General features: G+C 36.5%; 2 protein-coding genes across 2 annotated transcripts in view; both read left to right on the top strand.

Annotated features, from left to right (window-relative positions):
• Positions 1–607: 607 nt before the first annotated feature.
• On the top strand, positions 608–9,516 carry casr (calcium-sensing receptor). Its single transcript, XM_015393438.1, has 6 exons — positions 608–792; positions 4,188–4,494; positions 4,645–5,484; positions 5,571–5,801; positions 8,169–8,292; positions 8,381–9,516. Exons 1-6 carry the CDS (start codon positions 608–610, stop codon positions 9,514–9,516), a joined length of 2,823 nt encoding a protein of 940 aa, XP_015248924.1.
• Positions 9,517–13,468: 3,952 nt separating this feature from the next.
• b4galt4 (UDP-Gal:betaGlcNAc beta 1,4- galactosyltransferase, polypeptide 4) overlaps positions 13,469–21,529 on the top strand; it is a 15,977-nt gene continuing 7,916 nt past the window's right edge. Inside the window, exons 1-3 of the mRNA XM_015393444.1 lie at positions 13,469–13,487; positions 17,165–17,654; positions 18,541–18,773. Of these exons, the coding sequence (XP_015248930.1) occupies positions 17,393–17,654; positions 18,541–18,773 (495 nt within the window). The 5' untranslated portion in view covers positions 13,469–13,487; positions 17,165–17,392. The remainder of the gene's footprint in view (positions 13,488–17,164; positions 17,655–18,540; positions 18,774–21,529) is intronic.

The raw sequence follows: 21,529 nt of genomic DNA, 5'->3' as shown, positions 1-21,529 counted from the left end.
GAGCTCTGCTCCAGCATTTTTCCAGCAGTATTAACTTCTTTTGGAGGAGCGGCCATGAATTTTCTCCATGGTGACTGCAGTCCACTGGCCACAGCTTTTAGCTCAGAGGTTTTTGCAGGAAGGAGGTCGTTATGGTGTGACTCAGTCCTTAGATGATGGCTGAAAACGGAAACGTTTAGTTTTAAAACATTTTAGTTAAGGACAAACAGAAACTTGTGTCATTGTTGAGGGAATGCCTAATCAGCTCATGAGATACAATAGTTGGCCATGTTATGCGGCTGAGAGTCAAAATGGCTTCTGGTAGTGTTCTCTGTTGTATAAAGAGAACTGATCCAAGCATCTTGGAAATATTATGGAGTAAAAATATATGTCAATTCAAAATTAATCCTATAAATTATCAAGTATTTACTTGTAATATAATTACATACCATTTAACTGTAAAGGAAAAGTCAATTTTCACTTTTTTCTTGCTTCTCTTGCAGGTAAAGTTTTTCAAAGTTGCAAACATGAAAAACCTAAATCAGTGCGCTGAGGGGACTGAAGAAAGAAGAGCAAAATAATAGCTTGATGCTGGCAAGTCAATGAGAACAACCCTACCCCACTGAAGATGAGGCTTTTTCTTTATTACCTGATAGTGATGGGGTCCAGTTATGTGATTTCAACATATGGACCCCACCAGAGAGCGCAAATGACTGGAGACATTTTACTTGGAGGACTTTTCCCCATACACTTTGGTGTCGCATCCAAAGACCAAGACCTGGCAGCTCGACCACAATCTACACAATGTGTTAGGTAAGATTTCAGCCGTTTATAACTAAAACACAGACCGAGTAATAAAATATAAGACTCAAAAAACTTAGTCTTAAAAAACTGGGCTTTATACATAAGCATATATCTTACATATAAATCTAAAAAAGTTAAGAAATACAAAAATTAACCTTTGCATTACGTTAACATTATTATTACATTAACATTACATTACATAAATATTACTATTACATTAATTAATGTATTGTAAATGCATGAATTACAACTTCACAGAGAACAGCATTTTAAAGAATAGTCTTAATGGTGTTCAATAGTATTCAAACCTCTGTCTGTTTTTACAAAATAATGCATGGTCTGTCATCTCCTCCACTTAGTTAGTTTGTAAAGATCAGGAACACACTGACCGTAACACGAGGGTCAGCCAGAGAAGAATGTGTTGTTCCTCTGCGCAATAGTGCTTTCCGTCAAAGAGCCTTTGCAGTCACAGCAGTGATACTCTGTCCCTCAGAACATCAGAGAACTTACAAAATACAATCTTTTCAAAAAGCATCTAAAAAAACTGTGTATACATGGCAATATATATATATATATATATATATATATATATATATATATATATATATATATATATATATATATATATATATATATACATATATAGTGTAATTGTTTAGGTAACATTTTCAGATCCGACCAGGGACAACAGATGTAAAATTGCCTGCTTTTTAATGTACACTATCCCTGTCAAATAAATAAATAAATATAGTAAAATAAATAAAAACGTGTGTTATACACTCCCTGTATTTTTTATTTCATGCAATGTAATAATATTCTAACTTGTTTTACATGCAAAGAATTATTTGAAAAGGTTGCATGCCAGATCTCATCTTCAAAAAAAGACCAACTTCTCTATCCTCCTGCACCCCCATTGCCATTGTTTGACAACTGATTTATTGAGTGGTTAAAATAATGCAGCGGAAAACAGACACGCCTGCAAAGCCAATAAGTCAGAACATAGTGAGCAGCAAAGTGCAGGTGTTCTACAAATACAAAGACACATAGCAAAAGACAAAGCCTGCTTTATAAACATGTAAATTATGCTAACAGCCAAAAGCACATGCAAAGGGCAAATGCTGCAAGTACAAAACAGCTGCATTTTAATAAAAGGTGCAAACTAATTCAATGCGTTTGTGTCTTTTTCTTTTAGCATTATTTATCTGTACACAGCAGTTTTTGTATTTGCAGTGTGTTAGTAATTTGCTAATCTCTATTTTTATAGGACTGCAGCCTTTTTATTCTAGCATTTTTTTTCCTTTGCATGTGCTCTGTGTCTTTCTGTGTTGCTATTTTTTTTATTTTTTGTTTGCTAGTCTAAACTTTGTTAGCTAAACTCACGTTTTTCTTTGCAGTACTTTTTAAATTTTCTGGATGTCTAGATGTTGGTCTTACATATTTAATAAACCCAATTTATTCAAATATACAGTACATCATGGTTTGATGTCAGTTTTATAATTAAGCCTAAAACTATTCAAATCCCTGGTAGGTTTAGATTTGTTCTTTTTTACATTCACTGATAATGTTTTTGTTTTGTTTTAAAATAAATGTATAGAGCTGGGTATCAATAAAAATGTTTGATACAAGTACCAATACTGATACCTTCATTTCAATAACGTAAATGTTTAGTCCGATATTGGTTTCTGAACGATACTTTTTTTGATAACGGCTTCAAAATATAAATTCTAACAAAAAGAAAATTACATTACATAATAAAGTAAAAATCTTGACTTTTATTTTTCATTCAGATTTTACAATTCTAAGCACTTCTTACATAAAAATTATTTTCAGTGTAAAATAACAGTTGCAAGTCCGAAGCATTTCGGCTTGTACCATAAATGAGCTGAAGTTCAGTACCCTACCCTTGAAATGTATACTGTAATCTTAAAATCATAAAATATGTTAAATTACCTTAGAAATACTATAGTTTTCGCTTTAAGATGGTGGTGCTGGTGCCATCAGTAACTTTAGCCTCTTTATGATTGTATTTGTGTTTTGATCCATAATTTAGAGGCTTCAAGCCTAATTAGTAGAGAAGGGCCAAATTTCTGGAACTGTGACAAAACCCTAGATTTTTTAACTCCCAATGAATTAGAGAGGCTCTAAAATCGACCCTCTGCTCATACTGCAGACCACTGACTTCCTCATGACAGGCCACAGGTGGTGAGAACTGGAACATTTACATCTGCTCTGCTGATCCAAAACTATGGCAACCAACAGGGTTGTGTCCTTAACCCTGCACTCTCTGTACACTTAACTGCTCTAAGATACACATTGTTAACATGCCTGTGAAGTTTCCAAACAACACCACTGATGAGATACACTTCACAGAAGAGGTCTGCAATCTGAACTAAGGATGTTCTGGGAAAAACCTTACATTATCTTGTAAGGAGGAGTTCTTAGTGGATTATATGACATCTAGGAAGAGAGAGGATAGTGTGATATGTGTGCACCACAGCAGGGGAAACAAAAAAGGACTTAGTCCAAGTGGGCCTCACAGTACAGGGAATTGTGGGATTCCATCCAGATCTGGACTTAATTTCTGCTGCACAAATTAAGGAAAGACAAGCAACCAAGGGAACATTCTTGCATTTTGTCACACTTCAACCAGTAAGATTGTTCAGCTGCATACAAAAATAGCTTAGTTCTCACACAGACACACACAAAGATAATCACACATTGGCACATCCCAGTTCAGACTGGACTGGCACTACCTGCAATCTATGAGCCTTTTATATCTTCTACAACTCTTTCTAGTTTTCTTCTAAGAGTTTCTCCTTTATTTTTTTTCCCTAAGCATTTAATAGTTTTTATTTAAGATTGTAAATCTTTCTTAATAATCAGGGAAAATTCTTGATTGGCTTTATAGAAACCCTTTTAAATGCTGAGCAGTTTTTTCGACTGGTATCTTTCCACCTTTATTTTGACCATATCTTCAATTGATGAGAAAGTCTCTGAGGTTGGAAGGACTCCTGGCCATCACCTTAATCAAATTCTTAGTTTCTTACATAAAATCTCTTACACAAATTCTCTGACAAGAATTACTTCCAGTCAGAAGCATAGTATAAATATGTAGTGAAACGTAAAGTATTGCTTAATAACTTAAACCCCCAGGGTTATGGATTTTTTTTTTTACACCCTGCAGCTGGTTACAAACTGAAACCTGGTAAAAATGGAATGTTTTGCCTTTAATTTAAATAATCTTTTCACTGAAAAATAGTCAGGCACAATATGATTAAAACTGCAAAACTGTGACTGAAAACCAAAAAAAATGGCAAAGGGTCATGTGAATGTGCTGCATATAAGTTTACTCAAACTATTCTGAACACTGAACTTTTTTGTACTCATCTTGTTTAATTTTACAGGTTCAATTTCAGAGGTTTCCGTTGGATGCAGGCAATGATATTTGCCATTGAAGAGATTAACAACAGCAGTGATTTATTGCAAAACATCACCCTGGGCTACAGGATCTTTGATACATGCAACACTGTGTCCAAAGCCTTGGAGGCAACTCTCAGTTTTGTGGCTCAAAACAAGATTGATTCCCTAAATTTAGATGAGTTTTGCAACTGCACTGATCATATCCCATCAACCATTGCAGTTGTTGGGGCTGCTGGATCTGCGGTCTCCACAGCAGTTGCAAACCTCCTAGGACTCTTTTATATCCCACAGGTCAGTATCTGATTGGTAGATTTTTATCTGTATTTATTGGACAAAAATATCCTTGAGGTTAAATGAAAGAAAATCAAAGCAGAATTAATGAATCAGACATGGCCTAGAAAATATAAACCTAACTAACAGTTAAAATCCTTCTGGTTTCAGATCAGCTATGCTTCTTCCAGTCGACTCCTGAGCAACAAGAACCAGTATAAATCTTTCATGAGAACCATTCCAACAGATGAATACCAGGCCACAGCCATGGCAGACATCATAGAGCACTTCCAGTGGAACTGGGTGATTGCTGTTGCTTCGGATGATGACTACGGGCGGCCAGGAATTGAAAAGTTTGAAAAGGAAATAGAAGAGAGGGACATTTGCATTCACCTGAATGAACTTATTTCACAGTACTTTGAATATCACGAGATCCGAGCTCTGGCGGACAGGATTGAAAACTCCACAGCTAAAGTAATTGTTGTTTTTGCTGGCGGCCCAGACATTGAGCCTTTAATCAAAGAGATGGTCAGGAGAAACATCACAGATCGCACCTGGCTAGCCAGTGAAGCATGGGCAAGCTCCTCTCTTATTGCTAAACCCGAATATCTAGATGTTGTAGGAGGAACAATTGGTTTTGCTTTAAGAGCTGGACATATACCTGGCTTTAGAGAGTTCTTACAGCGGGTCCAGCCTAAGAAAGACAGTCATAATGAATTTGTCCGAGAATTTTGGGAGGAAACCTTTAACTGTTACCTGGAAGATAGTCCAAGAGTTCAGGAAAGTGAGAATGGCAGCACTAGTTTCAGACCTTTGTGCACTGGTGAGGAAGATATCACAAGTGTTGAGACCCCATATTTGGACTACACACACCTTCGCATTTCCTATAATGCATATGTAGCAGTTTATTCCATTGCACATGCCTTACAGGACATATTTACTTGCACACCTGGACATGGACTTTTTGCCAACAATTCATGTGCAGACATAAAGAAAATTGAAGCATGGCAGGTAAAATTTCTTTCTGAATGAAAACAGTTTAACAAAAACTCTCTGGAGAAGTTTGAGTGATTCATCCCTGTCGGTCTCTGTTATAGGTATTGAAGCAGCTCAGACATCTGAACTACACAAACAGCATGGGTGAAAAAATCCACTTTGATGAAAATGCAGACCTGGTAGCAAACTATACCATTATAAACTGGCAGAGATCTGCTGAAGATGGCTCAGTAATGTTCGAGGAAGTTGGATACTACAATATCCATGCGAAGAAAGGAGCCAAACTGTCAATTGACAAAACAAGGATTCTTTGGAATGGATACAGCTTAGAGGTGAGTCCATTTCAGATTCAGATACTGTACTGTACTCTAACATCTTACTGTGGACTTTGCCAGGGTTGGTTCTTGTTTCCAAGCCTTTTTGTGGTATTCATTTTTTCCCCAGCTTTTTATTGTCATTACACTGTTACAAGTACAGAGCAATGAAACAAACTCTCTGCATTTCGCCCATCCCCTTGGGGAGCAGTGGGATGCCATTGTGCAGCACCCGGAAGGCAGTCTAGGGTTAAGGGTCTTGCTCAGGGACCCAGAGTTGCAGTCTGTGGGAGTGGGGCTTGAACTCGGAGCCTCAGGATTCCAAGCTCTATGCCCTAACCACTAGGCCCCCACTCCCGCACGGACATGAACATTCATGGACAGGATCTCAAGGTGTTGCCATTTTGCAGCTTTGCTTTGTACAAATGATGTGGTTCTGTCGACTTCTTTAAGTTATGAGCTAAATGTGGATGCTGTTCTGATCTGCTGTGGTGAAGAAAGACCTTAATCAAAGAACAAATACTTTGATTTATTGAGATGTCTATTCTGACCCTTGGTTATAAGATATAGATCATGATCAGTGAGATTCATTATACATGTAACTGAACTAAGCTTTACTACATGGTTTCCTTTTTTCACGAATAGATAAACACTTTATTTGTGCATTTTTTCAAGGCGTGATGGTTTTATATGCCAGATGACTATTAGAATTGTCAGAAATTAGATCAAAGTTATCTAAATCTGTTTTGTTTAAAATAAATAATCAGTTTAGGAGAAAATATATTCTTCAGAATACAGAGAAGAACATTTGAAAAGGTACATGAGAATAGACAGTCTGCACCAAATGTGTCTGACCTTGAGAGATTAGAGTTCTTGGAGTTAACAAATTAAGCTGCTTAAAATTTAGGGAGCAGTGGTTTTACTTAGCCAGAAGATCAGCCACAAAAACTGCTTCAACCAAAAACAAGGATCACTTCTAATTTACTACAACATAACTGAAATAAACATATTTGATTTAAATGTATTGAATGCACCTCAGTCAACCTGAGCTTATTTTGACGGTAAACAGTGTGAGCTCTCTATTCTATGCAGTAAACATTAATACTTCCACTCAGCAAATGTGGGGGGCAACATACAAAAACAAACAATATCAAATGTGTTGAGGGTGATTCGGCAGATTTGTTTTTTATTGATATATCATGCATTCTCTTTTATCCTCACATTTGGCAGCTGTCCATTTGACTCACACATCATAAAACACCATGGCTCTGGATATTTTCCAAAATCTGTATAGTTTCTGGAAAAAAAATGGTATCTAATGAAAATATGCTGGTGAAGATTCTCAGTCATCCAGGTCATAGTCATTCCATAGTCATTCCAAAGACTTTGTTTTGAAGTTTGAAGACGTTTCGCTTCCCATCCAGAAATCTTTTTCAATTAAAAATTCCAGAAATAGCTTTGAGTTTGAGGCTTATAGAGTGGACAAAAGAGACAGCCTTCTTTTGGCTTAGAAAACCTGCAAATTGAAAAGGACAAATAGGTCCGTCCCTGAGGGATGGGCAGTTGCTTGTGTTCTTTGTTAGTCTGCAAAACCCGATGCTGGTCTAGGACTCTGAAAGGAGTCATAGACTTCTATAAAGCCTTGAACTCTGTGCTATTTCTGACATTTTGAATTAAAAAGGTTTCCAGGATGGGAAGCCAAACGTCCTCAAACTTGGAAACGAAGTCCAGTGGATTGTTTTTTTTTTTTTAAAGTTTTTTGGAATATCTAATGAAAAAATTGTAACACTAAAGCTTGCTGCATTGGTGGGGCTAGTTTTAGGAGATCCTGACCTTTACTAATTGTGCGCGGTTTTCCTAAGAGATTTTCAGCATTCATTTCCCTTTGCTCTCCGTCTTTAACTAAAAATTCTAGATTTAAAAAACAGAAACCAAACAAAGTCAGACAGATATGGAATAAGCAATGTAAGCATTTCTGTTTTATAAAGTATTTTTCATAATTTCAGTTTGGTTCTCCAAAAGGATATGAAGAAGGAGATCCCTGTTTATTTATTTCACTCTTTGTTAACATCACTTTCAAACTGAGTAGATTGTGTACAATGAGATTAGGAGAGCAAAATAAACATTATCAGAAAAACTTTAGGAAGAAAGAAAGAAATCTATTTTAAAATATTTCATACTGTTCATATTAAACGGTTATTGGATATAAGAACCAACAGGTTTATTTAATAACATTTGAGATCATTTGCTTTTATTACTTCCTCGCTCACAAATATTAACAAAGGCCTAGTCATTGTGGATGAGGAAGTGTGTCCAAAGGTTTGGTTTCAGCCACACTGCTGCTATTAATTATCTTTCCTTTTCATACTTGTTGATTTTTTACAGGTGCCATTCTCAAACTGCAGTGAGGACTGTGAGCCTGGCACAAGAAAGGGAATCATTGACAGCATGCCTACATGCTGCTTTGAATGCACTGAGTGTTCAGACGGAGAGTTCAGTAATCACAGAGGTAGGCCTACATTAAAGCAACGCCCATGATAGTAATCCTTTTAACTATTATAGGTTTTAACTAAGTTTGTGTTATTTTGTTTACACAGATGCCAGTGTCTGCACCAAATGCCCAAACAATTCCTGGTCCAATGGGAACCATACTTTCTGTTTCCTGAAAGAAATAGAGTATCTCTCTTGGACAGAACCTTTTGGGATAGCTTTAGCCATATGTGCTGTGGTTGGCATCATCCTGACAGCCTTTGTGATGGGAGTCTTTATCAGATTTCGCAATACCCCGATAGTAAAGGCCACCAACCGTGAACTATCCTACGTTCTCCTGTTTTCACTTATCTGCTGCTTCTCCAGCTCTTTAGTTTTCATCGGTGAACCACAGGATTGGACATGTCGCTTACGGCAACCAGCCTTCGGGATTAGCTTTGTTCTCTGCATCTCCTGCATTCTTGTGAAAACTAACCGAGTGCTTTTGGTATTTGAGGCAAAAATCCCCACAAGTCTCCATCGTAAATGGTGGGGACTGAATCTACAGTTTCTTTTGGTGTTTTTGTGCACATTTGTCCAAGTGATGATTTGCGTTGTCTGGCTTTACAATGCCCCCCCTTCGAGCTACAGGAACCATGACATTGATGAAATTATTTTCATCACATGCAATGAAGGTTCAGTGATGGCTCTAGGGTTTCTCATTGGCTACACATGTCTCTTGGCAGCCATTTGTTTCTTTTTTGCATTTAAATCCAGGAAACTTCCAGAAAATTTTACAGAAGCCAAGTTCATTACCTTTAGCATGCTCATATTCTTCATCGTTTGGATTTCTTTTATCCCTGCCTACTTTAGTACCTACGGCAAATTTGTGTCTGCCGTGGAGGTTATTGCTATTCTAGCATCCAGCTTTGGGCTGCTGGCTTGCATTTTCTTTAACAAGGTGTACATCATTCTCTTCAAACCATCCAGGAACACCATAGAGGAGGTACGATGCAGCACTGCGGCACATGCCTTTAAGGTGGCTGCCAAAGCCACGCTAAAACAAAGCACGGCTTCAAGGAAGAAGTCGGGCAGCATTGGTGGATCATCTGCCTCAACTCCATCCTCATCCATCAGTCTGAAGACCAACGGAAATGACTGTGACACAACTTCAGGGAAACATAGACCGAGGGTGAGCTTTGGCAGTGGAACAGTTACTCTGTCCTTGAGTTTTGAAGAGTCAAGAAGGAGTTCTCTTATGTAAAGGAGATGGGCATGCATTACCTGACCCCATGACAATTTCCACAATCAGACAATCAGTCATCAACACAAATGCTAACACTGATTCTTTCTGTAAGTTATAGGTTCTAAGATGACTGTTTGTTTCTTAAGTGTACACTACAGTAGGCCCAAGAGTCAGTCCCTACGTCTGCTGATATGATCAGAATAATGCATAAATATGGCAGAAGTCAGTTCTTAACTAATCCATAAAGTCTAAATAATGACTGGTGTAAAACCCGGAGCTGTAAAAGTGAGTTAGACACTGAACAAAAAGATCTCAGTGATGACTGATTAAAGATACCACCTCTAAGATTCTTGTAGAACCACTTACAAATCATTATCAGGGTAATGCACAATTTACAGATCGTCAAACAAAAAAATTAGCTTTGGGATTTTATAAAAATACAAAAAAACTTTTATCTAAATTTCTTTACTTTTTGACAAATAAAATAAAATGTACTTAATGCAGATAAACCTAAAGTTTCCGTTAAACTCAACCTTTATGACTGTTAGTCTCCAGCTTAAGTCTGCTATACTATGTCTTTTAAGAAGTTGTTGAATATTTTGTATAAATAAATCCATTAAATCCCATCTTTAAGCTTCCTGTTTATTTAACTTGTTGTGTTGAGATATCTGTAAGAAGACTCCAAGACTTGAAGGGAAAACTTCTTTGTGTCAGGGTTCTGCCTCTGTTTGGGGAAAATAAAATTCTGGTTTGGAATTTCTATTATTTTAAATTACTCTGATGAAGTCATATAGTAATAAGTAAATAGAGTACACCCTGTGTATAACTTAATCTCTGTATAAAAACATTTGATATGTGAACTCCTCAGAGGTTTATAAGAGAACATTGATAAACAAATCAAGGAACAAAAAATGCAGATCAGGAACAAGGTAGTGAAAAAAGCTTAGGCAGGTTTAGTTTATAAAAGAATATTCCATGCTCTGAATGTCCTACATTAGTCTTTTAGATGGACAGAGTTTGGCCTACAGGAGAGTAAGGTAGCCAAAAATTGTACCCAGGAGTAATATTTCACTGAAATAGAATTAAAAATTTAAAATCTATAAATGTTGGATGTGTGTGTGTGTGTGTGCATGGATGTATTTCTCTGTGTGTCTCTGTGTTGCCCTGCAACAGACTGTAACCTGTTCAGGATGTACTGTCTCCAGCGCCAGGATAGGCACAGGCTCGACCGTGAACCTGATGGAACAAGCAGGAGAAGATGGAGGGATGGATGGGTGAAGCCACATCAAAAGTCAAAAGTCAAAAGTCAAAAAGCCTTTATTGTCATTATATTCTGTGACAGATACAATGAGATTTGGGACTTCCATAACAGCTACCGTGAAATAAAAATAAAATAAAAATATATAAAAAAAATATATAGATATATTAAAAGGAAAGGAAATGTAAACAGTTACAAAAAATATATATAAATATATTAAAGGAAATGTAAACAGTGAAAAGGAAATATCAAAATCGAATGGAAGAGACACACATTTCCAAATCTTAATTTTCAACGACATATAACTGTTGTCAATACTTACAGTTGGCAATTTTTACATGTCAGAACAATATCTACTGTTTATATTCACCTTGTCTAATATGGCACAACATTTTCAGCTGAAATACATTCATAAAATACAAGATCTGAGGGTTATGGAAGAGAGGCAGATAGAGAAAGATTAAGAAAAAAATACTATTAAGAAAGCTTAGTTTTGCACAACCCAGAGGAAACACTTGGGGGGAAGACGACAATTCAATTATATGAGGCCAAAATGCAAACTTTATGGCATACAATAAATTGCATTGTGAGGAGGTAAACTAACAGTACTCTGGGAATACCATTCAAACAGCATCACTGCCTATGGTGACCTTTCTTTAACACAGACAGGAGAACTAACCATTCTTGATAGTAAAATTAGTGAATTGTTCAAAGTTTCTTTGGAAGCTTCTCACCTTTCAACCCAACAATGAACTGAAACACACAAGGACAAATGTTCCATTGTTCTTCCACTCTACAGTTTTGCTCTTCTTCATGTTGGTCTACAATAAAAACCTCCAATAAAGTACAATAAAGTTTGTGGTAGTAGGGTGACAAAATGTGGAAAAATGTAGGAGGCATGAATACAGCGTGGATCTTTCGAGGAGTGTTCTCCTTCTTCTTCTTGGTAATCACAAGTTGCTGTTAAGAGCAAACATTGAGGGTCAGCTTCACATGTTAATGTCATTTTTCCAGTAAGCAAACAGCCATACCTTTGGAACAGAAGGAAAGAAGAAACAGATTTCCCATCATCAAATTTTAAAGTCTTTAACATTTTCCTGAAGCAATATTAAGGCCATATGAGACTCAGAAGGTAGAATGAATAAAACACCAAATGACTTTTTTTCTGAGAGATTAGCGGGTAATATAATAGAAACATATTTCAGAATGTTAGCATTTTAAATGTAATAATCTCATCAACATACATAAAAAATGCCAATGGTATAATTTAACCCTTCAGGCATGTCCAAGACTGAGCATCCAGATGTTATTGGGACATCTCTGTGTAAAAGCCTTTTTCAGGATTTGTGTCTGTGTTGTTGTTAGTTTATTTTTTTTTTATAAATACAAGACAAGAAAACAAACAACTTTTTGTCTTCTAAAACTTTTAAGTGTTGTCTGCTTATCCAGGCAAGGATTGCACTATTCTTTTTTTTTTTTTTTACATGAGAGCCATCATGAAAAAATACTATCGGAGTAATGTTGGCACTATTGTGGTTGAAGACTATGCTCTGGCATAGTTTCTTCCGATATAAGAAAAAATATTTTGGCCATAGAGGTATAAGTGGTATTGTTAAAGACTGAATGTTAAACAGTGGAAGACCATCTGAGATAGTGTTTATATATTTTCTTTGCAGTATAGATAAAACAGGATAAATCAACAAAAAGAAAAGATCAAGCTTTGTTCTTGATAGAGATAGACCAATACAAGTTTTTTTTAAGGCCCATGCCACTTATTTTTACATTAGTCCTACCATTAATATATGCTGCTGATATTTTTTGGCGCTGAATCTTGAATTAAAAAAGGCATTTTTTTTGTTAAAAACGGTCTAAATTTAAACAAAAAATATAAACTTTTAAAAAAAATAAAAAAGCAGCAATGAATAGCAACTGGAGGGAATGCAAATACATGTGCTTCACGGAGGACTACAAGCCACTGAAAAAGCTAAACACCCACTTCAAAATTAACATTTAAATCGTACAATTTGAAATCCAATTTATAGAATCTCTTTTAATGGCCCATTTTAAATTGAATTCTTAAAGAGGAACAGTAAATTGTATTTATTAATCCACAATTAAATACTGCAATTTAATATGTATTCTCAAAGCCTATTTCTAAATGGATATAAAAAAAAACAATTCATCTTATAAATACCTAATCACACAGTCAAAAGGGTTGTTCCTTTATGACTTCCTTTTATTTTTTCATCTTGCTTCTCTTTTTATTTTACCCTCTAGATTTACCTTTGGCATTACCCTTCTGGTTCCTTAGCTGCTTAACAGGCATAATTTAAAAATATATAAGATTGCTCATACTGTCCTTGCATGCGGAAGCTGACGATTTTGCCAAGTATTCAATTTTTTTGGTTGAAACATGAACCGGAAGTGCACAAAGAAACGTAAAACACGATCATCCAGAGAGTAACTTCATAAAAATAATTATTTTTCTGTTTAGAAATTACACTTTGCAATTTACGAAATACAATTTCTATGTGCACCTGCATAAGGTTGTAACATGAATCTGACAAAGAAAAATGCAATGTAACTCTTGGATAATTACTAAAACCTGATAATTTTCTAAGTAAGAAAGAGGTGTTAATTTTATTTTGAAAGATCGCCGAGCGGAAGAAGTTGTTTTAACTGATGTGGGTTTGTTTGTTCATGATAGCTGGCGATAGAAGTTGCTTGAAAGGTAAGGTACGTTATTTTAGCTTTTCACAGTCGTTTATCTAGCTCTATTCATAGAAAGGCTATTTTTTCTCCGTTTGGGGGACCCGGTGTTTGGTTTCGGTAGCTGTGTATTATCTCGCTTGAATGTTAAATTATAAATACTTTGATGCTGATGTTTAGGATGTTACATCCGCCGCAGACACAAGCAACTCTGAAGGCAAATGTGTTGTAGCTTAATTCACGACAAGCTAACCGAAGTTAGCATTTGTCTGTTAATAAAAAAAAAGAAAAGGATAGCCTACCTGAGAGGAAATAAAGCTGAATGAGGCAAAATAGGACTTTACTTTTATGAGTTCTTAACGATAGCACAAATACGGGAGATGGATCGATAGATAAACTTTATTCCGGACTCATTGTCCAATAAATACATACATAAAATAAGATAAAAATAGTTAATGATAAAAAGCACAATACAAGTACCATTATAGACAACAATACCAGTTTCTCCACAGCTTGGACTGATATCGGATTGCATTACGTGTTGTATCAGTAAGTGACAAAATAATATCGTTTCCAGATGCATTTAACCTGCAAATAAAGTTTTACATTAAGTTTCGTAAAAACTGCTTGTAGAATATTGACATTTGCTGTGACAAACATCTCACTTGCACTGGACCATTTTGGGCGTTTCAAAAGTACCCGCATAGCATCATTATAGGCCACCTGCAGCCTTTGAAGGTTGATTTTTCTATATGTAGTCCACAGGTGAGCATTGTACAGAGAGGTAAAATATGCATTAAACAGTTCCACTTGGACTTTATCAGTACATACACCGAATTTACGAGCAAGGGTTTTAGCTTGAGCATACAACAATCTACATTGTCTAGATATCATCATCGTCTGACAGATTTTCTGTGATGATGTGCCCAAGATACTTGGTTTTGTTTGTAACACTCAGCACAGTATTTGATAGCAGACAATCTGGAAATTCAGTAGATTTATCTTTCTTACTCCTACAGATCATGATCACACATTTGGATGGATTGTACTTTATGTCGTGTTCCAGACCATATTCAGAGCAGATGTTAAAGGAATAGTACACCCAAAACATGATTAGCCTTCATTTTCTACTCACCCCCATGCTGAACAACACTCTGGAGTACTTTTTTGATATCTCAAATGCATCTGGAGATCTGGGAGGCTTCTTGCTGTCTGCTGACATTCAAATAATGGAGGTCTATGGTGCCCGAGACAGAAAGGTCCATAAAAGTCCACAAAAAACGTGTCAATATTCCTCCATACTGCTCGTCCAATGTATTCCAAGTGTCCTGAGTGGGTAGCATCCAGAATTTACTCGAAACGAAGTCATTTAGAATGTTTTTAGAGCATAAACAGTAGTGTATAGGATTTCCTGAAAGCGCGCGCCTGCGCGTTCACGACGCTACGGAAGCCGGCAGACCAAACCAGATGAAAGTGCGCATTAAGTAGTTGCTGTAACCCAGCAGTACTAGGGCTAAATAATCTATAAATAAATATCTGCATGCATCAGGCGATTAAGTACCAAGTCACCAGCCACGCAACCAGTGTGACAAGCTCTCAACTTGTGTGACAGTTCATCCAGATACAAGTTAAAGAGACTAATTTTGAATGGAGCCGAGACACATTCCCCCCATTTAATCTGCAGTGTTTGCTGAGTATACCAGTACTTCAAAAAATGAACAATATACTCTGGTACTCCTTTTTGTGTCAGTTTTGTGAATAGTTTTCTGTGCTTTACCCTATCAAATGCTTTTGATGCATCCAGGAAACACATAAATACTAAAGAGTTTTGCTTATTATATTTATAAGTCTATCTTTAGAATTGATAACCTCTAAAATCCTGTCTAGCAGGATTGATTTTATAACTTTTGAAACTATGTTGGCTAGTTGCTATAGTAACTACATAGGTAAATATAATCAGCTACCTGTTTCTTTTCTTAATGTTTCTGTTTGATACGGATGAGTGCCATCAGATAAAGAAGAAAGTCAGATTTTTAAATATCTTTGTAATCATATTGTACATTGAAATGTTGATTTTTTTTTTTTTTTTTTTTTTGCTGATAGTTATGAAGAGAAAAATACAGTGATAAATGTCTTTTTTTCTAGTAAGAGTAAATATAAGGAATAATAATCCATGGATCTAGGGCTGCAACTAAATATTATTTTGCAATTGATTAATCTGTCAGTTATTTTTCGATAAATAATCGGATAGCCAAAGTTTCCTTAAATAATATTTTTTACTAAATTAAACCGAGTGAAACTGAATTGTTTCCAATTGAGGAGTTCTGGATTTTTTTTTTTTTTTTACAATTCTGATATAATTATTGCAGGGCTGCCAGCTTTTCACCAAACCTTGGGGTGAGATTTTAAAAATTGTTTGGACAGGAAACCCTGTCAGGGTTAGACATTAAATCTTCTAGAAGACTTTCAGAGGGTACTCTGTCACTCAGCCTTGGCAGTCTTGGTCCAGCTTGGTTATGATCTGCAGTCGTAGGTCAGCCGCCCTTACGCTTAGTGGGCTTGTTATTGTTATTGGAGCTTGGGGCCCAATCTCTGAGTGTTAGGATGATGATGAAATCTCCCTGCTGACCTTTTGTCCTGACTCCCCCTTGCCGCAGCATGTCAGTTGTACCTCATCAATTTCTAGTTGTGATAGGAGCTGCCATTTGCGGATGTTAGAACACTGAGCTAGGAGTTGTTCCTTTGTCAGTGTCGATGATGGATTTTGAAGCATCCATATATCCCATAATCTCTGCATGTAACTTCTCTCACTGGGGTTGTTTTTATAGTAGCATTTCATCAGGTCCAAGTTTTCTGCTCTAGTCCATGTATGTCTTGTTCCAGTAGCCCAGTTGTCATCAAGTTGCCCTGGTTCCCTAGCAACTGACGCGGACCTTGTTAACCCGGGCGACATCCGAGCCGGTATGGCTCTTGTATTTGTGGTTTCACTCATGCCTGAGGTAGGCCACTAAGCACTAAGGACCTTACCTAAGGGTCCACCTGGATGTCCATGCCGAGAGTCGAACTGTAGCACTTTGTATCTTATTTTACAAATGTAAAGTTCTTCAGAGAAATTTATTTTTTCTTTAAATGGCAAGGCAGTACATACAACTAAATGTAATAACATGATTAGTTATAAAAGATAAATTATGGTTGCTAAAGCTATTAATTCATAAATAAAACTGAGATTAAATCTTTAACCATATTAGATAGAATTAACTTCTGAATTTCAAATACAGTCTAGACATTAACTAAAAACTGTCTAAAAGCCATTTTTAGACATGTCAAAAATAAAAACAGATTTGAAATGGCCTAATCAAAGTCTCCACTTAAATCAAATGGAGATGTGATGCCAAACCACACTTATTGCCAGCTATCCAAATGTTTGATGGCAGTTCCTGCCAGGTTGTATTGGGAATATTTTTTCTTTATTGGATAAAATTTACTTCTTGTTTTATTTTGATTTTATCTGTCTTCTACTTTAAGTTGTTGATGATCTGAGTTAATTTTTTTTTTTTTAATAGAAATGCATTTTTAACATATCAATAACTTTGTCATTTTAAATTGTATTTCTTTTGGGAAAAAATACCCCTTTGAGGGGGTATTTTTTTAATGTAATTCTGATGTAGTAACCTGCTTCTTCTTTTAATTTTTTTACAGTTGTCGATGCGTCCCTGTGTTTGACTTCAGATCTGAGAATTTTCCTTCTTTTTTTTTTTTACTGAATCTTTATATATAAAGACTTCATTAAGTTCACCAGCATGGGACGACTCAACACTGATGCTCTCACCATCGGTGTCCCTCCCTGTGTTTTCCTGCATGGGATTCTCCTAAACCAGGCATAAAGGAATCTACTTTCTCTGCTACTGCGATCAGGTCGGCGGAGACATGGGTTTGTGCACAGCCGTCAAAAAGGTCTCACGACGTGGCAAATATCTTGTTCTGATTGGTCTTTTGTTGTCGGTGCTGGCTTGGATAACCACCTTTTCTGGGGAGACTGACAAAACCTTTAATGTTATCCTTGCTCCATCACAAACTATTGTTAGTGAAAACAAACTGAGGGAAAAATTAATCTCTCAGACTGCAGAAACCAGTCGTTTAAATATTTCAGCAGAAAAAGAGGAGTGTCCAGAAGAATCTCCACTGTTAGGTGAGTACCTTCCTTAGTGATTTTGATAAATGCTATTACATCTTTGCCTCACTACGTGGGTTTTTGCAATTTATTTTGGTCAGTGCTTTTTAACACCAAAGTGGTATAACATGGCTGCCAAAAGGGTTTCCATGCCTGTTAAACTGCCAGGTGTTTGACACGTAAAACAATGACGCTATTTTTATCAGATGATACAAAAGCGAAGGGTGGTTAAAAAACAACTTGTCATCAAACTAGAGCTACTCTAATATACAGTAGTGGCAGCATCACACACTGGGCCAGCTTTCCCTCAGAGGTTGCTGGGTATTGGCAGAGCTATTAAAGTTATGAACAATCGCTTGCCAATTTTGTCTCATGATGTTCCAGTTTTTTGTTGGGATTAAATATAAAAAAGATTTTATGCATTTTTTAATATAAAGTTAAGTTCAGGCATACATCCAAATCAACAAAAGGATTTAGAACAAAGTGAAAGACAAGAGCTTTAAACAATTTGTCCCAATAGAAAACTAATATGTTTAGACATTTTTTAGGTCAAAAGAAGACAAATCAAAAAGGTGTTTTTGTTTTAATAGAAGCCAGTGCAAATGTATTTTGATCACAGCACTGTCTTTTCCCCCATTACCGATTTGCTTAATGAAGGTGGAAAAAGTAAAAAAAATTTTCCTACCTGTCTCTCATGTTTTGCCATTCAGATAATTTCAGTTTTTAGTCTATTTCAATATGTCATTTAATGTCACAGTTTTGGCAAAGTTGTAAATGTATGACCTTATAATTTGATTTCTAAGTTTCCCTGATAGTTGTAAGTTTGTCTGATCTACATAAATTGAAAAGATATCTTTCCAGACTTTATCTACGGTACCTAATTTTCCAAACCTTTCGTCTTCAGTGGGAGCTTCGAAGCTGTCCTTTGAACCTTCATTGACTCTTAAGGATGTAGAGAATGAAAACAAAGAAGTGACTGAGGGAGAGTATGAGCCCTCGTATTGTAAGGCAAAGCACAGCGTAGCCATCCTCATTCCACATCGCCAGCGGGAGAAGCACCTCCTCTATCTCCTACATCACCTGCACCCATTCCTGCAACGGCAGCAGCTACACTACTCCATCTATGTCATCCATCAGGTACAATTCTGCATGTGGTTCAGTTCTAATATGAAGTTGGTTCATGTTTGCAGGGGGGGTTGGTTTGTCTGTTGTTGCACTGATGGCCTTGATTGTCACTTAAAAGTCCTCCTAATTGTTTCACTCACTGAAACTTCAAAATTGTGATATGGTAGGAAGACCAGACTTCCTCTTTTTCCCGGACATGTCCTACTTTTTGCATACCCCCCACCCCCTCAAAAAAAATAACAAAGAGTCCTCCTATTCTGGAACCCATATTTGGTCACCATAGATACAGTATGTTAGCATTGCTATATTTAGCAAATCCTTCTTTGAACTGTCCAAGATTTGGAAAACTGTCTTCTGTAAAATGCTTAGAGCAAATGAACAGCTGAGCATCAAACTTTGCAGAGATCTTCTGATAGACAAAAATAATCCATGCCTGTCGAGTCTTAGGATCCTTGGGAAGACTGAAAAATGTCCCCCTTCTCCGAGCAGCCTGGAACACTGCATTTACGCCCATGGCCCTGGGTCATTTTCAATAGAGAAACTGCCTGCTTTGTAATTCTTGTAGAAATAAACCCAACTGTAGACTAAACAGCTAAACTGGTATCTTGCATTTTAGCGACATCTATTCATATTCTTGGGTCAGTGAACCAGTGGGCTGCTCTGTCTGTTAAAGTGGGGTGTAACAAAAGTACGGGCCAGAACCAAAGAAGGCAACATCCGCGAGTTTACGTCAACTTGGGGCTTCGTTTGGATTCGCCTGTTTTATGGTGGGAGTTTGGCTTTGGAGAGAAAGGAGGTGTCGATGGAGTTTGAACTTCTCTGTACGTCCATTTCACCCACTGAACAATTGTTATTCAACTCTGACAATGTAAACGTGGTTTTGCATTCTATGACCCCTTTCATGACGACGGAGTACCATTTCATGACCACAGATTTAACCAAATTTATAGGCATAATTTTTATTCATAACATTATGATTTCCCTTGAATCCTCATTTGACCTACTTTTTTAAATTTCCCCACACTGGAATTGTCTTATAAAATCTTATAATATATAAATTAGAGTTCACTATTTTCTAGGCGCTAGTCACTATTGAGAATAAAAACCATTTTGAATAGAAATGGTTGCGGAAAAACTTTCCTCAGACTACCAAAATGTTAATTCCTCCTCCCTTCTACCGTACTTTTTCTACTTTTCTTCTATGTTCCTGTACTTTCTTGTGTCCCGTCTCTTGTTTTCCTGTCCTCATCCTTTCAATCTCACTCCTTTGCGTTCCTCTTTCTTCTATGTTCATTCTCCCATCCTCAAGTTTTTTTCCTCCCTCCTTTTGTCTTGACTGCCTTTCCTCATTTCTATCTTTGAGACTGCCAAAGTATGACTTTTTCAAAATGGAGAAATGTGTAGGAATCCACCAGATCACTTTCTAAGCATGCTTCTTACTCAGTGCTTATATTTAGTTTGGAAACGTTGAAGAAAACTAGGTCAACATCACCTGCCCAAAGGCAAATTATCTTTAAGCCCATATGTACAGTTGACACGCCATAAGCAAACAGTGTAAAAGTGAATATAGTTCCTTAAACTCATGGATGAATTTGATCTCTGTTGAGAGACAGGAAACAAAAAAAAAACTGAAAAAAATATATAAATTTGTGGTTTTATGGAAATAAGTCTTAAAAAGAAATGGAAGGGAAATATTTTCTTTTCAGTTTATAAATCTGGATGCTAAATTTTAAATGTAGCCCAAAAAGAATCTAGATCATCTTAAATTTATATTTATTTCTGCTATGTTTGATTTACATATGTGGACAAAATTGTTGCTACCTATTCTTTAATGAAAGAAAAATCCACAGTGGTCACAGAAATTACCTGAATTGGAGTAATCTGGAAAGTAATAATGAATAAAGTTCTGTGAAAAGAAACAAATAAAAAAAGTCAGAAATAGCTTTTTTTTACCGTGCTTTAACAGAATAATAGCTTATTTTTTTCTATCTGTGAACATAGAGCTACTGTGGCTTGGCATAAAGTTTGATTTTTGTCTCATCTGTCCACAGGACATTCTTCCAGGGGCTTTTCTAGAACTTGCTTCCAACAATTTTGTCCTCCTTGGTTATTTCCCATTAAGTCCACTTTGGCTCAGTCAGCATTGAATGGTGCGATCTGACAGTGATCTTCCTTGAGCTTGAAGTTCACCTTTAATCTCTTAAGAAGTTTGTCTGGGCTCTCCAAAAAATTAAAACATTGTTGTTTCCAAGTGTATAGAGTGGACCAAAAACAAAGCCTTGTTTTGGGTTAGACAAAGCCAAAACAAGGCTTTGTTTTTGGTCCAGTCTATAAAGCCTCAAACTCAACGCCATTTCTGACATTTTGAATTAAAAATGCTTCGTGGATGGGAAGCGAAACGTCATCAAGCTTGTAAACAAAGTCCAGTAGTTTTTTTTTTTTTTTTACTTTTATGGAATGACTATAACCTGGATGACTGCGAATCTTCACCAGCATATGTCTGGGCTCTATTGTTTCCATTCATATTATCCACCTCTTTGTTTTGTCATCAATTTTCGTCCTGCAGGGCGTTTGCTACAGTCCCATAGGTCTAAACATTCTGAATAATATGTGCAGCTGTTGTCACAGAAACATCAAGCTGCGTGGAGATTGTATAGTCTTTACCATTAACATGTTTAGATATAAAAAAATCCTTTAGATTAGGGATGCACGATATAATCAGCCCCCTATCGGTATCGGCCTGTATCGGCCTTAAAACTGAATATCGG

This window comes from Cyprinodon variegatus, unplaced genomic scaffold (genome assembly GCF_000732505.1).
Source record: "Cyprinodon variegatus isolate N-32 unplaced genomic scaffold, C_variegatus-1.0 Scaffold641, whole genome shotgun sequence".
NCBI lineage: Eukaryota > Metazoa > Chordata > Actinopteri > Cyprinodontiformes > Cyprinodontidae > Cyprinodon > Cyprinodon variegatus.
The sequence above is the reverse complement of the archived record's forward strand: the minus strand, read 5'-3'. Positions and strand labels throughout refer to the sequence as shown.

Excerpts from the sequence above, each read along its gene's own strand:
- casr (XM_015393438.1), top strand. The coding sequence starts at position 608 with ATGAGGCTTTTTCTTTATTACCTGATAGTGATGGGGTCCAGTTATGTG. Across the intron at positions 4,495-4,644 it reads GACTCTTTTATATCCCACAG|ATCAGCTATGCTTCTTCCAG; the intron begins GTCAGTATCTGA and ends TTCTGGTTTCAG. Across the intron at positions 5,485-5,570 it reads AGAAAATTGAAGCATGGCAG|GTATTGAAGCAGCTCAGACA; the intron begins GTAAAATTTCTT and ends TCTCTGTTATAG.